At 43.2% G+C, this 14,318-nt stretch overlaps 1 protein-coding gene across 1 annotated transcript; it reads left to right on the plus strand.

The window, feature by feature from the left end:
* Positions 1–592: 592 nt before the first annotated feature.
* LOC147900841 (pentatricopeptide repeat-containing protein At2g33680-like) lies at positions 593–5,197 on the plus strand. The gene is made up of 2 exons (XM_087376324.1): positions 593–731; positions 867–5,197. Exon 2 carries the CDS (start codon positions 1,160–1,162, stop codon positions 3,701–3,703), a length of 2,544 nt encoding a protein of 847 aa, XP_087232450.1. The 5' UTR covers positions 593–731; positions 867–1,159; the 3' UTR covers positions 3,704–5,197.
* The last annotated feature ends 9,121 nt before the right edge of the window (positions 5,198–14,318 follow it).

Here is a 14,318-nt window from a genome sequence, read left to right on the forward strand (position 1 = left end):
CCACACACAACTGAACATTGTTGCAACTAGGGGCCCTCGAACTTTCACAATTTTCTGCTTTGTCCATGCGACTTCATGTCGAACGAGATTACTGGCACAACGAACGGGCGGGCACTTTTTAGATCTGAGATGGGATGTGCAACTTCTCTCTCCTCTAGTGCCGCCTCTAAGTGTGTGTGTGTGTGTTTACATTTTCACAAAAAAAGTGTGTATTTTTACCAGTGTGTGTGTGTGTGTGATTTCACTAAAAAACAAGATGAATATTATTCATAAGGCTTGCCCGAGATCGAAAAAGAAGACGAATTGAATGTGCAGCATGGAAAAGGGGGCAGAAAGCTGAGAGAGAGAGAGAGAGAGAGAGAGAGAGAGAGAGGATGTGAAGGGAAGAATCCGAAGAAATTAGCAATGAGGGAGGGAGAGAGAGGGAGGATTTGAAGCGTTGATGTGGCTCCACCCGGTGCCATCCCTAAAAAAAAATGGAAATGCCATGGGCTTTACTTAGGCCTCCATATATATATGGCAGGCCAAAAAGTGTGTGTATGTGTGTGAAACGTACCTTATGTCCCTTAAACCGAAAGAATTCCAACCTGGATTTCACAAATTTCAGTCAAGAAGAATACACAAGTGATAGAGGTTGCATGCACCAACACACGTGTTCCTCGCGAAGAATGACTGAGTTCCAATTCTGTGACTCACAGCAAAGAACGTATCTTGGACAAGCAGCTTCAGAGGTGAGTTTGTCGGTAGAATCAAAAGCAAGATCTGGTCTAGCCGAGTATATTTTCGTGACGAAGAACGAAGGAGTGTTTCTCGTGTCGGAGCTTAGAAAAGAGAAATGAGATCGAAAAGGCACCTTCCCGCTGCAGGCATACATGAAATGAGCACCAGTTGATGCGATTACCGAATCCAGACGAGTACGAGCACGCCATGGATAGCCCCTCAATTGTCCTGTCTGTGTCAATGGTGGTGCCCGGATGCAGCAGCCCCAAAGATCACAAAACAGGCTTTTGGCGCGATCTGTGCTTTCATATGCAGCGTTTGGATAGCATCCTCAGTACATCAGCTCCATTTTTTATCAAAATCCTTCTCATCCGTGATCCTTCTTGAAAATGAACCTCGCCTTGTCGAGGGTACCTCTTTGCTTGCATCTTCGTTGATTATGGCGTCGCAGCTTAGGTTGCCCCTCTGCAGTCATTCCTTTGGTGCAGGCGGAGATGGAGATGCTGCCCAGAAGAGGTTGGAGGCCAACGAAATCCATACCCCTCCGGAGAAACGCTTAATTGATCTTCCAGTGTTAAAGGCAAACAATTTGATCCATATGTATGTGAAGAGTGGGAGCATAGTCGATGCTCGCCATGTGTTTGACAGGATGCAAATGCGCAGTGTGGCGTCATGGAACATTATGATCTTGGGCTACGCCAAGCAAGACGAGGGTGCACGGGCCTTTGACTTGTACGCGCGAATGTGCGAGGAAGGTTTCCAGCCGAACGACCGAACCTTCGTTAGTGCATTGAAAGCTTGTAGTAGCGTAGCAGCACTGGAAGAGGGGAAGAGACGTCACGGAAAACTTGTGAAAATAGGGAGCCTGGTGAAAGGTAGAGCCATCCATTCCCAAGTAGTAAAGAGTGGCTTTGAGTTAGTTGTGTTCGTGGGAAATATATTGGTGAATATGTATGCAAAATGCGGGAGCATGGAGGATGCATGGCGTGTCTTTGATGAATTGCCTCGACGTGATTTGGTTACTTGGAATACCATGATCCTGGGGTATGTTGAGCAAGAAGAAACTATGCTGGCTTTGGTTTTGTATGTATGGATGCAGCAGGAAGGGGCCCAACCCGATGCACGAACTTTCGTTGGCACTTTGAAGGGTTGCGGTAGCCTGGCAGCTCGAGTGGATGGACAAGAAGTTGATGGGGCAGTTGTGAAAGTAGGGTGCCTAGTGAAAGGTAGAGCCATCCACTCCCAAGTAGTTATTGGTGGTTTTGAGTCAGATGTGTTCGTTGGAAACACCTTGGTGAATATGTATGTGAAATGTGGGAGCATGGAGGATGCACAGCGTGTGTTTGATGAATTGTCTCTTCGTGATGTGGTTACATGGACTACCATGATCTTGGGGTTTGCTGAGCAAGAACCAAGCGTGTTGGCTTGGGAATTATATGCATGGATGCACCAGGAAGGCATTCAACCAGATGCCAGAACCTTCGTCGGTGCATTAAAGGCTTGTTGTAGCCTGGCAGCACTGGAAGAGGAGAAGCAAGTTGACAGGAAATTTGTGAAAGTGGGGAGCTTAATGAGAGGTAGAGGAGTCCACTCCCAAATAGTACAGAGTGGTTTTTCGTCAAATGTATTTGTTGGAACAACTTTGGTGCTTATGTACACGAGTTGTGGGAGCATGGAGGATGCATGGCATGTCTTTGATGAACTGCCTTATCGTAATGTAGTTACATGGAATATCATGATACTGGCATGCGCTGAGCAAAATGAAAGAGTGCTGACTTTGGAATTGTATACACAGATGCACCAAGAAGGTGTTGAACCAGATGCTCGAACCTTCCTTGGTGCACTGAAGGCTTGCAATAGCTTGGTAAACTGGGAAGAGGACAAGCAAGTTGGGGATCAACAAGTTGATGAAAGATTCGTGAACCTCAGGTGTCTAGTGGAAGGTAGAGCTGTCCATTCCCAAGTAGTACAGGGTGGCTTTGAGTCAGATGTATATATTGCAAACACCTTGGTGGATATGTATGCCAAATGTGGCTTCATGGAAGATGCACGTTGCATTTTTGATGAATTGCCTCACTGTGATGTAACTACTTGGAATACCATGATTCTAGGTTATGCTGAACAGGAGGACAGCGCGCTGGCTTTGGAGTTGGTTCGTGCACAAATGCAAGAACAAGGCCTGACACTGAGTAGCACTGCCTTTGTTGCCATCCTGAAAGCATGTGGCACTGCAGCAGCTCTGGAAACTGGAAAGGAACTGCATGTTCAAATTAGCAAGGTCGGTTTTGAGACTATTGCAACGGTGGCAACAAGTCTTATTGATATGTATGCTAAATGTGGGAGCATGGTTGATGCTCAACAATTGTTTGATGCATTGCCTACCAGGGATGTAGTAGCATGGAGTGCATTGATTGCAGGATATGCCCGCCAGGGAGGGAGTGAAACTGTGTTTTTTTTGTTTGATAGCATGATGCAGGAAGGCATAGAGCCAAACACTTTCACATTTCTTAGTGTTCTTACTGCTTGCAATCATGTGGGTCTAGTGGACAGAGGCCAGGAGTATTTTCAGGTGATGAGTAAACACTATGGCATTATCCCGACCATTGAGCATTATACATGCATGGTTGACATCCTTTGCCGAGCCGGCCGAGTGGAGGAGGCAGTGGCGATGGTGGGAAAGATGCCAGTCCAACCTGATATTGTTGTATTGTTGACCCTGTTGGGTGCTTGTCAAAAGTGGAAGAATGTAGATGTTGGAAAGCATCTCTTTGAAAATATAGTGAGATTAGACAAAAAACTTTCTTCAGCATATGTGTTGATGGCAAACATATATGCTGATCCTCACATGCAGAAGGAGCATGATAGCATTCAGGTGATGATAGAAAATGCCCAAGCATGGAAGAAGTCAGAGCTAGCTGACTTTAGCAGAATGGGGCATATGTCTGTTGTGGGGCAGGTATCCCCTGAGCAAAGATGTATATAGAAAACTAAAGATTCTTTGATGAAATGGACATGGACCTGTGACTTGGACAATATGTCGGGATGAAAAGGAGACTCAACTGAATCCACTTAAGACACCTACACGTGCCATGAATTCATAGTTTCTGATGGTTGTGACGAGGTTGAATAGCAAATATTATTTGCATCTCTGCAAATAATATTATTTGCAGAAATGCAAGTTCTATTCACGAATTAGACAGGTGGAAAGTGTTACTATGGGCTTAAGTGGTGACAAGGCATCATGTGTAGCCTGCCGCTCCCCACGGGGGTATTACAGTCGGGCAAATCTTTTGTGCTAAGACAAACTGTAATAGTCCTTCACCAAGAGCGGTGTTGCGGAATTGAGTCAAATGAATCTGGAGAGTTAGCTGACAGTATGTGTTTAACCTGAGTATGTCCTGCATGTTAGGGCCAAAAACGTATCTGGACGTTTGCAAGAATGGTGAAAGGCACTAGGGCTAAGGCTTAGAAATGCCATTTGAATTAGAGGTCTATAGGGTAAAAATCACTCAGGATGTATTTAGTTGTGACCAAGGCTATATATTGGCACAAGGGCTTGGACCATGGGTATTCACTGATCAGTATCTAGATTGTGGATCTTTGCCATAGGCATGGCTGGCTGGCAAGCTAGCGCGATGCCTCCCTTGTGGAGGGACATCCGTGTTATGGCACATGGATGTCTATTGGAATAGGATCAGGCCATAGACCTTACCCTTGACCTTCCATGTTCTCCAGGGGTGAGCTGGAAGAGCTCTATGGTTGGGTGGTGAGTTTCAGATGATGTTTGGTTCATAGTCTTCTGACATGGTGAAGATGATCGGGGGTAGTTGGGGGAGGTAGTCATCTCCGCAAGTCTTCGCCACGTGAATCATAGTGGAACAGGCAGAGCTTTTGATAGTGCAAAACTGTGCATGAGGGGGCAGAGAGCAGGCTGGCTGATTGGACTGATCATAGCATAGTTTGGCAGCATAAGAGCCGGGGGACCGGCGGAACACCATGGGACTCTGACGATATGGACTCAAGTTGGAGCCCCCATTCAGCTAACTGGGAACCCGACGCGAAATTTGTGGAGGCAGTCCACTGGAGATGTACAGCGACTCCAGGAGATGCCCTTGGGCACCCCCTGTCTACCAGAAAGCGTGACTATGCATTCTTCAGCCCAAAATTAATAGCAAGTTTATGCAACTCCCTGGTCACTCCCCTGTGAAGAGACCCTCCCGCCATGGGTCTTGTCCACCACCACAAACACCACTGTCTGCTGCTGGTTGAAGCGGTCACAAACCGCGACGGTGAGTCATTCCTGCCCCGCCATGGGGCCTCCAACTAGTTCCAGCGGGCTCCTTACGTGAATCACGCCACTCAAAAATTCCAGCCGGGGTCCCCTGTTCCGGCGGTGCATGGGGACTGGCTCTAAGGCAGACTGAACAAGATCTGTGTAGTTGGCATGGCAGAGGCAGCTAGTTTTGCAGGAATCATGGCAATGCAGCTAGTTTTGCAGGAATCATGGCAATGTGATCATGGATCCCAGAGTGGTAAAGAAGTGGCCCTCGATCCTGAACAGGTTGCTCAGAGCAACTTGGGGTGCACGGGGTTCAGATTAACTGTAAAGAGCAAGAAAGGGTGTGGGACTACATAGTGTTGTAGGTGCATCGATTGTGTGGCCCTTTCTGAGTTTCGCAAGTTTTGGTGGGCATCATCTTGCAAGTCATATCAGACTGGCAGATTTATTTGCAGTCTAACATGAATTCTATAGCAAAAGTCAGCAATTGCACAAACCGCAAGAATGCATAGACATTGGGGACATGAAGATCTAGGCTGCAAATAGATGCCTGATAGTGCCGATCATCTATGCAAACTCCTTCACTTGCTTGCCAGACTTTGATGATCTGCCATAAGGTAACTATAGGCTCTTGGCCCGAGTTTGATTTTACAGCTTCTAAACGTAGGCTTAGGCCCAATGATGTGAGTTCGTGAAGTGCACTTCTGTAGGTGCCTTGGGAGGTGACAGCTGAATGATGTGATACTTATTGGGTGTGCGTAGTTAGTCAAGTTCAATTACGGCATGTTCATATAACTACATTTTGAAGGGTTGTAATCTGGCACTATGTACCTAATTAGCATGTAAACAAGTCCTTGGCTCAAAACGCTTGAAAGCCTTAGACATTAAATGCTATTTAAAGCTCCCCGAGGGCCCTAGTCTTGCAAGATCATCATTTTAAATCATGACATGGAGGAAGAGGTTCGGATGAGAGGATTTAACTGGCTTACCACTATAGTTATAATAAAATCATAAGGACTTAGATTTTTGAAACTTTAATGCCAACTTTAGAATTGGAACCACTTTGATGAACCAAAGATTATTTTCCATAAGCAACTATGGAAAGGTGTTTATAATTTTGGTCGATTTGATTTCATGAATAGTTATTGCAAGCCTCCACCACCAGTGAAACTGATTCATACACACAGGAATTTGGTAAAAGAATTGGTGCAATTGAAAGCGATCGTACAAGAATCAATTCCTATACCTATGAGTTCATGAAACGAAATTTTGGTGAGGTCCAATATAAGAATTTTATAGATTATTGAAATTTCTTTTGGTGAGCATAATCTTTTATTAAGTTGTGAATGTAAATTGATTGTTGTGATGAGTGAATACTTTGTTAAAAGATTAGACATGGTACATGGGGAATTTCCTAGGAGAATAAAACTATATAGAGATGTACATTCACTGAAAAGTGCTGGAATAGGATTGGAATGACTTGTTGGATTTTGGGTATTTCTCTTAAGAATACGAATAAGGATAACAATTACTTTCCTTGTGGGCGAGTGGTAACTATAGGAGAGGATATGGGGGTTCTAGTAGATATCTAACTAAGCATCGATGAAATAGATGAATGTTAGGAATATAACATGGGCCTTCGGTATTTTTGCAATTCGAGAATATAGAACCCTTGAGAGGATTTAAAATAAGCAAAGATGAAAGGTTAGAAGATTAAATGGGCTAAATTAGATTTGACCTTGAGATCTCATGATGAAAGAAAGTCAAAGCAAAATGGCCAATGCATAAAAACTAATTATATATGATTCGATATTAAAGTTTTCACCAATTGCCATTCTCAGATTAAGCAATGCAAGATCAAGGTAATTTGGTTGCATGGATTTCATTAAGGTTTTCACGTCTACGTTAATGCATCATTCATGAACATCATTTTCGATCTCAAATAGCGTGACAGTAATGTCACGACAGTGGCAAACCAACTAAAAAAGCAAGATAAACCAGATAAGTATACCATCGATAAGTTCCATATTACCGACGATTGGCAGTAATATTATCTATGCTTGTGACTATTAGTGTCGGTAATAGTATTAATATCATTGGCATATGGATAATACTGAAGGTAGCATGGCATTTACTAGGGGATATTATTTATTGGTTTTCTATCGGTTTCTTGCATAAAAAAGGATTGCAATATTGCAAGTGCTCTTCATTAAACAATATTTTTGTTCATAGATCCTACAACTAGCGTGTTAGGGTAAGGTAGACCATAATTGAGTCATGAGAGGATGAGGGTGAAGGAGAGAGTGTGGCGAAAGTGGTCAACTGCTCCAATATATATCATATTGGGGTAAGGTTTACCACAACTACAAGACAATGAATGCAATGGGGATAATGGGAGGAGAGTGAGGTAATGAGATTGCCAAGAAGTTATTTTTCCCCTTGTTATTGGATCTGAATCCTTGTGCAAGTTGCACACAACACACTTTATATTCATGTAAGGTGCCAATAGTATTTGGAGAAATTGGATCGATAAATGTCTATGCTTCGGGGTTTTTTTTTTTTGAAATGCTATAAGTATGGAGACAATAAATATATGTGTAGGTACTAGAAGTACAACAAGGGAATCATCGGTAGCTAGAAGTACTTCACAAATAATGGAATGAGATTCAAGTAGGAGGCAAGTTACAAGTATAGCTGAAAACCGAGGCCTTAATTATTCATATTATGCACAATGTGTTTGATGAGCCTATGACTAGTCATTAATGCGAATGCAAATAAACATGACACTTCACAATTAGAGGTGGATGCTACAACCTCCTCGCATATTAAGGCTCGTGAGGGTTCCAATCGAGGTACAACTAGAGCCTTTGTTGAGGCTTCTTATTGAGCCCATCAAACACACATAGGATTGGCATGTCGAAGGTACATGAACATGGCCGAGGTGGTAGGTAAGTGTTGTGCAAGAGCTCGGCAAGCAAGAATTGTTAGCACACAATACGATGTTCAAGAAGTAGGTACGGCCAATAGCAAATTGATCTTGGTCAAGGAGGAATATACACATGAACTCTTTAAAAGAAGTGATAGAGAAATTTAGTGTGGGCTAGACACAGAGAGTAGAAGTAGTTTCTTGAAGAAGCTATCAAAGACTTGTTTCTTGGTTGTTTTCTGCACTATTACGTAGTATCCACACACTGAGAGGAAGCACTAAGGGCGTAGCCACCGGCTATTTGTAATCGAGCCTAGACCCCTTGTTTTTAATAAAAATCGACATTTCCTTTAGTATCTGGTTGATTTCTTTAAGTGCTTATTTCATCCCATCTCCATACGTTTATGACAGCATTACAACCACCTTAGTAGAACATTGACACTTGGTTCCCCCACCCCCAATAGCATTTGTAGGAGAACTTAGTGCAAGTCAGTAGGTTGCATCGCTGAAATCTGAGGGAAAAAAACTGCCAATATTTGGTGACCACAAAGACACATGCCTAGAAAATAACCAAGATGCAAGACATAACAACAAAAACAATAGCAATCCATAGTAGTAGCAACCACAATAGTAACCGATAGCGAAACTTGTGATGCATAAACCATAATAGTAGCAACTATCAGCATGTAGCAATACATAGTAGTACTCCATTCTAAAATCTACTGCGTAGAGTTGCAACCTTATAGCCAAAAAAGCAAGCATCAGATTAGCAATTTTCTTGGAGTTTTATAATTGGAATTTTTACTATGACAATTGCGTAATAGATCATGGGTAAAGTACCTCTCAACCCATTTTATCTGTGGTTTAGAATGGCTCTATTTGGCAAAAGGTAGATTTGAGAGTTGTTAGAGTGGATCCATTTCTAACACTATATGAGTTTTATTAATGGTACATTAGTGATTGTTTAATGCACGGGCTTCAATGATTGAGATAAATTGGGAATAATACTTTGAGATGTTTTGGATTCTTAGAAGGATGGATGCAATTAGAAAAATTTATATTCTAAGTGTCTTGGATTCTTCGAAGGAAAGATGCTATTAGTACATTTCATACTTTAAGGTGGTTTTGATTCTTTAAAGGAAGGATGTCATTAGGATATAAGTAGGTCTTGACCCTTACTATGGATAATTAGATTGTTGTACTACCTTGCCCATTTACATACAATGATAAGACAGTAAGGAAAAAGGCCAAATATGTCCTTGGGCTATTTACTATTTAAAAATCATTGTTGGCTTAGGTTAAGTCCCTAGTATATTGGATGTTTAAATATTATATGGTCTTGGCAAGAGTAAATGGTCTTGAGACATTGTGATTTTCTATATCAAGACCAATGGGGAACTATGGACCTCATGCGGCAATGATTACTTTCATTCGATATAAGAAGATGTTTTATGGGTCATAATAAGAGGTGTGTTAGCCCTCTTGGAATGTGACTTATCAGTAGTGGAAGAAAGTTTATGACTTCTTGGAGTTTGATTGGTTCTATATTGTTGGAGAAGCTTTATTCTCGTGATAGGCCTTATATTTTCATTGGTTTGGGATTCATTATAACACCCCTTAGCAAGATAATCCTTTCTACTTATGAATGGAATAACCCTGGTGATAGACAAATTGGAGACCCTCTTAAGATTATATCTTGCAGGTTTATGGGCATGACATACTTTGAAATGGAAACTGGAGGGTTCCACTTTACCTTAAGGACCCCCAAGTTTTGGGAATTTTGTTTACTCCCCTAGAATTTTCTAGCATTTTTAAATATATTTAATTTACTTTTTAGTAGCCAACCTCTAACTACTTTTGGAGTATTAAAATGCCAAGATTTGTTCATTGCTAATCTAGATAGAGTGACATGGATAACAATTGTGTGCCGGCATTGAAGCTTGGCTTCCACGGCAAAAAAGTACTATTCTAACCTATTCCAATGTGTGCAAATATAAGTGAAGACCAAAGTCAATCATTTGTCCTTTTATACATGCCACCTTTTGAAGGGAGGGCCAACCTTGTTCCGTTTGTACCATTCTCTTTCCTCATTCTTTACATTCAACTTGGGCCTATTTGGCTCCAAAGCACAATCGACAGTGCTAGGTGAGTCACCATACCTCTCCATTGGATTTGCATTATGAAATATTTGGCATGATTTAATGGACTCATAATACAATGTTGGCAGCTTTGAGGAGGACTTATGGCGGATTGTCTCTATTTGCTGTAATATATCCCCCCCCCACACACACACACGCACGCGTGCGCATGCGCCCATGCCCACACCCATGCACACGCACACGTATGCACGCGCACACACTCACACACACTCTCTCATCCCCTTGGGGACCCATGTATTTTTTGGGTTTAGTATCTCTAAAATCGATGAATGGGATTGACTTTGACTCCCTTTTACCCCATGATATGATGTCTTGGTACACTTAGAGGAGCTTGGGGTTCTTAGGATTACCAACACCATGGGGACCCTTGATAAGTTTGTGGAATTTTGTATCGTGTTTCAAATAGAGAGAGACTGATAGGCCCCCTTAGAAACTAGAGACAGGGACATAGAGACTATAAGTAGGGTTTATTTGGCCATGACCTATATATATGTATCATGGTGAGCCCGAGGTATTTCTATTGGTAAGATCAAGCTATTGAGCTTAACCTTGGAAATTTTAGATGATTTAATGTTGTATGGACCTTTGGTAGTGTTAATGCTAAGGCGATTTTTAACGTTCCAAACCATGTGGAATGAATGTGAATGATGGATGTTCATCAATACTTTTGATTACCCTAGCAATTGTTTCCAAAGAATATTGGAGACTGTAATCTTATCTTACTGCCCACTCATTTTGGGAGTAATCTAGTGCTCATCACTCTATGAGCTAGTGAGCAATGATGTTGGTATAAACTTTACTTGTACTTTGCCGCATTTATGATGTTGAAACTTTTATTACATAATATATGTCCTACATCAGGGAGTTGAAATGTACTTGGAGGCATAAAATGCAGGAGGCATGAAATGCATGGGAGGTAAATTAGCTAAGTAAGCAATGAGTTATCCACACGAGAGTGGGCATCCTTGCATCCGCGAGGGTGGGCGTCTCCGCAGATTAGCATCCCTGTGTGTTTCTAGGCTCACGATCCTAATGTGAAAATAGAGTTGCACCAATCTCTACTAGCTGCGAGTGGAAACTCTGACTGTGACAAGATATGGAAAGCTCTCACGACCTGAGACCTCTGTCTCTGCAATTATTCTACTAGTTGGAAGTGTTCTACTGGTTGTGGAAACCTGCAATGACCTGTCGACCATTGGGAAACAGAGGAATCTATAAGTCAGTTATGTCATGGTCTCCACGGTGACAAAAGTTTAGATGTCCATGATAGAAATTTAAGAGCACAAGCTTGAACGCTTGAACATATCTCCACGCTACATTACTAGAAACTGAGTTGTAAATTACTGGAGCATTTTGTCATACGAGCTGAAACTTGTAGGTACATGCTCTCCATAGCTCTTAGGTTATGATTGAGAGTCATTAAATCCCAACAAATGTTAGAATAAGCATGGGCTCTTCATATTTTTGAATAAATCTAGGAGGGATGATGATTCTCTATCTTTCTATACTAGTGTATAATCTACGTCCATATGGAAACTCCTACGTGAACATCATTCCTCCATGCCTCATAGGGATGAGGATTAAGGATCACAACGACTGTTTGCCACTCCAACTCTTTGTAGTTCACTCTATTCTGATTTCTCAGTCCGCTCTGTTCTCTATTTTATAGCTACTTTGCGGATCTCAATGTGGGATTAGATTCAATTCAGTGCCCCTCGTTGTCGATTCGAGTGAGTAGTTACTCACCCAAGACGTTCTTGATATGTATACAGTCTGCCTTTATATGCAGCCATTCACTATAAGCAACATCACGGTCTTTACATACTTCAGACTCATTGTCTCCTTATTGTTCTTGCTGCTGCTTCAGATCATTGAGCGCATCATTCCCATTCTGTCTCCTTTACAACGCAAGACTTGCTGAGCATCTGTAGCCACCCGAGCCATCCTTCTTCCAAATCCTACTCTCACTCTTCCTTTCGCTATGGCATTCGACCCAATTGCGCTCCTCAATTCACATATCTTGGAACGACTCGAAGGACCCAACTACTCTGTTTGGAAGTGGAAGCTGAGAATGGTCTTGGAAGAAAAGGCACTCTGGCGAATCGTCACCGATGAAGAACACGAGCTGCCAACAGTGGACGCTGGAAGCAGATCTTCTACACCAGCAATAGTAGCGACTGAAGGAGGGAGTGGTGGAACCGCTACCGCACCCTCCGCACCTGAGCCAGCACCATCATCACCGGCTAGAGCATTTTCGTCCTCACAATTTCATGCGCGAGAACGACAGGCAAAATTGATTATATGTCTCACTCTTGGGAGATACCAGCCAGTTAGGTACAAGACTCTATAGCGCTCAAGAAGTATGGGAATTTCTTCGAGTTCTCTATGAAGCTCGCACCATGGGAAGGATCCTCACTTTGCAAAGACGGCTGAGCAACCTTAGCATGAAAGAAGGAGAGGCCATTTCTCCCCACCTTGAAAAGCTCAAGGATCTGGCCCGTCAACTGGCAGCAGCAGGTACGCCAGTTCCCAACAATCAATTGGCCTTCACAATTCTTGGCAGCATGCCCGCATCCTTCGATCCACTCATCATGACCATCGAAGGAAAGAGTGATGACATCACTGTCACCAACGTCTGTGCCCGTTTACTCCAAGAAGAAGCACGTCGCGGAGCCATTAGCCGAAAGATCGAGCACGCACTTCTTGCCGAACCCATTTCTACACCAAAGAAGACATGCACTCCAACAATCAGACGCTTCAACAACGCATCACATGGACGATCAACGCCAAACCATGAAAGGAAAGCTTCTGTTCGAGATCGAAGGATCGAATGCACATGCTACTGCTACAATGAACAAGGTCATTATGCGAAAGATTGCCCCAAAAGGGCGAAAGATCTGAAGATTCGTGAGCAAATCCGGGCACACATGGTGCAGACTTTTGACAACACTGCGCCCAAGGCACTCGTTGCCATGCTTCATGAAGAAGCAGATCACTCGAACATCCAAGAATTCGCCTTCGCGTTCACGGGAACGCACGCTGAGAGCAATGAGCTTGATCTCCATTGGTATCTCAATTCTGGAGCGAGTTGCCATATGTGTTTTGATCAGCGGGCATTTTCTTCGTATGAAACTCTTCCAAGGGAGAGAGATGTGATCTTTGGGAACAATGGTTCCATTCCGGCCGTCGGCAAAGGGACCATGCACATCTCTTTGCCCAGTGGTGAACAAGGGATCATCCACGACATCCTCCACGTCCCTAATCTCACCAAGAACCTGCTCTCGGTTAGTGTTCTTAATCATCATGGCCTCACAATTACATTTCAAGGAGGTCGTTGTCTTCTCCTGCAAAACGGCCACATCTACGCTCATGGCAGTCGATACAGAGGACTCTACAAACTGAACGCCACCACGGCCTTCCCGTCCTGTTCAGATCATGCACTCGTCTCAGTGGCCAAAGCTCATCATGATGCACTCTGGTACCGTCGATTTGGCCATGGCAGCTCTTCCAAATTGGAACAAATGGCGAAACACTCACCTCCGTTGGTTTTGACTACCAAAAGGGAAACGATCTCCAACTTTGCACAGGATGCGTCTTTGGCGAACAGCACAAAGAGCCATTCACCCGATATGTCGGAAATCGAGTAGAAGGACTCCTGAACACGATCCACAGTGACGTCTGCGGACCTCTACCCACTCCATCCATTGGGGGATCACGTTACTACGTCACCTTCATTGATGACTTTTCTTGGTTCATCTTCATTTATTTCTTGACGCACAAACATGAAGTCTTTACAAAATTCAAGTCATTCAAAGCATTAGTAGAAAATCAGACAGGAAGAACAATCAAGATACAAGAAGCTTCGCTATGATAATGGGGGAGAATACCAAAACCATGCATTCAATGAATTCGGCGAGATTGCTGGTATTCACCGAGAATTCATGATCCCTGGGACACCTGAGCAAAATGCAATCTCAGAATTCAAAAATCGCGTCATCCTCGAAATGACACGCTTCATGATTCACCATGAAGGGCTGGCTGCCTTCATACCTCTGGGCAGAAGTAGCTTCCACCGCAGTCTACTTGCTCAACAGGGTACCAACAAAACCCATCGGGCTCGCAACACCGTACGAACTTCTTCATGGCACCAAACCCAATGTTCATCACCTCCGTGAATTTCACGCGGTGAATCCAACATCTTCGTTGGATATGCACAAAATGGGCGCACCACATA

Source organism: Dipteris shenzhenensis, chromosome 6 (assembly GCF_047967505.1).
Source record: "Dipteris shenzhenensis isolate YYH24624 ecotype China chromosome 6, Dip_SZ_1.0, whole genome shotgun sequence".
NCBI classification, from domain to species: Eukaryota; Viridiplantae; Streptophyta; class Polypodiopsida; order Gleicheniales; family Dipteridaceae; genus Dipteris; species Dipteris shenzhenensis.

What these genes read in the sequence shown, in the direction of transcription:
- LOC147900841 (XM_087376324.1), top strand. Translation starts at nt 1,160, where the DNA reads ATGGCGTCGCAGCTTAGGTTGCCCCTCTGCAGTCATTCCTTTGGTGCA.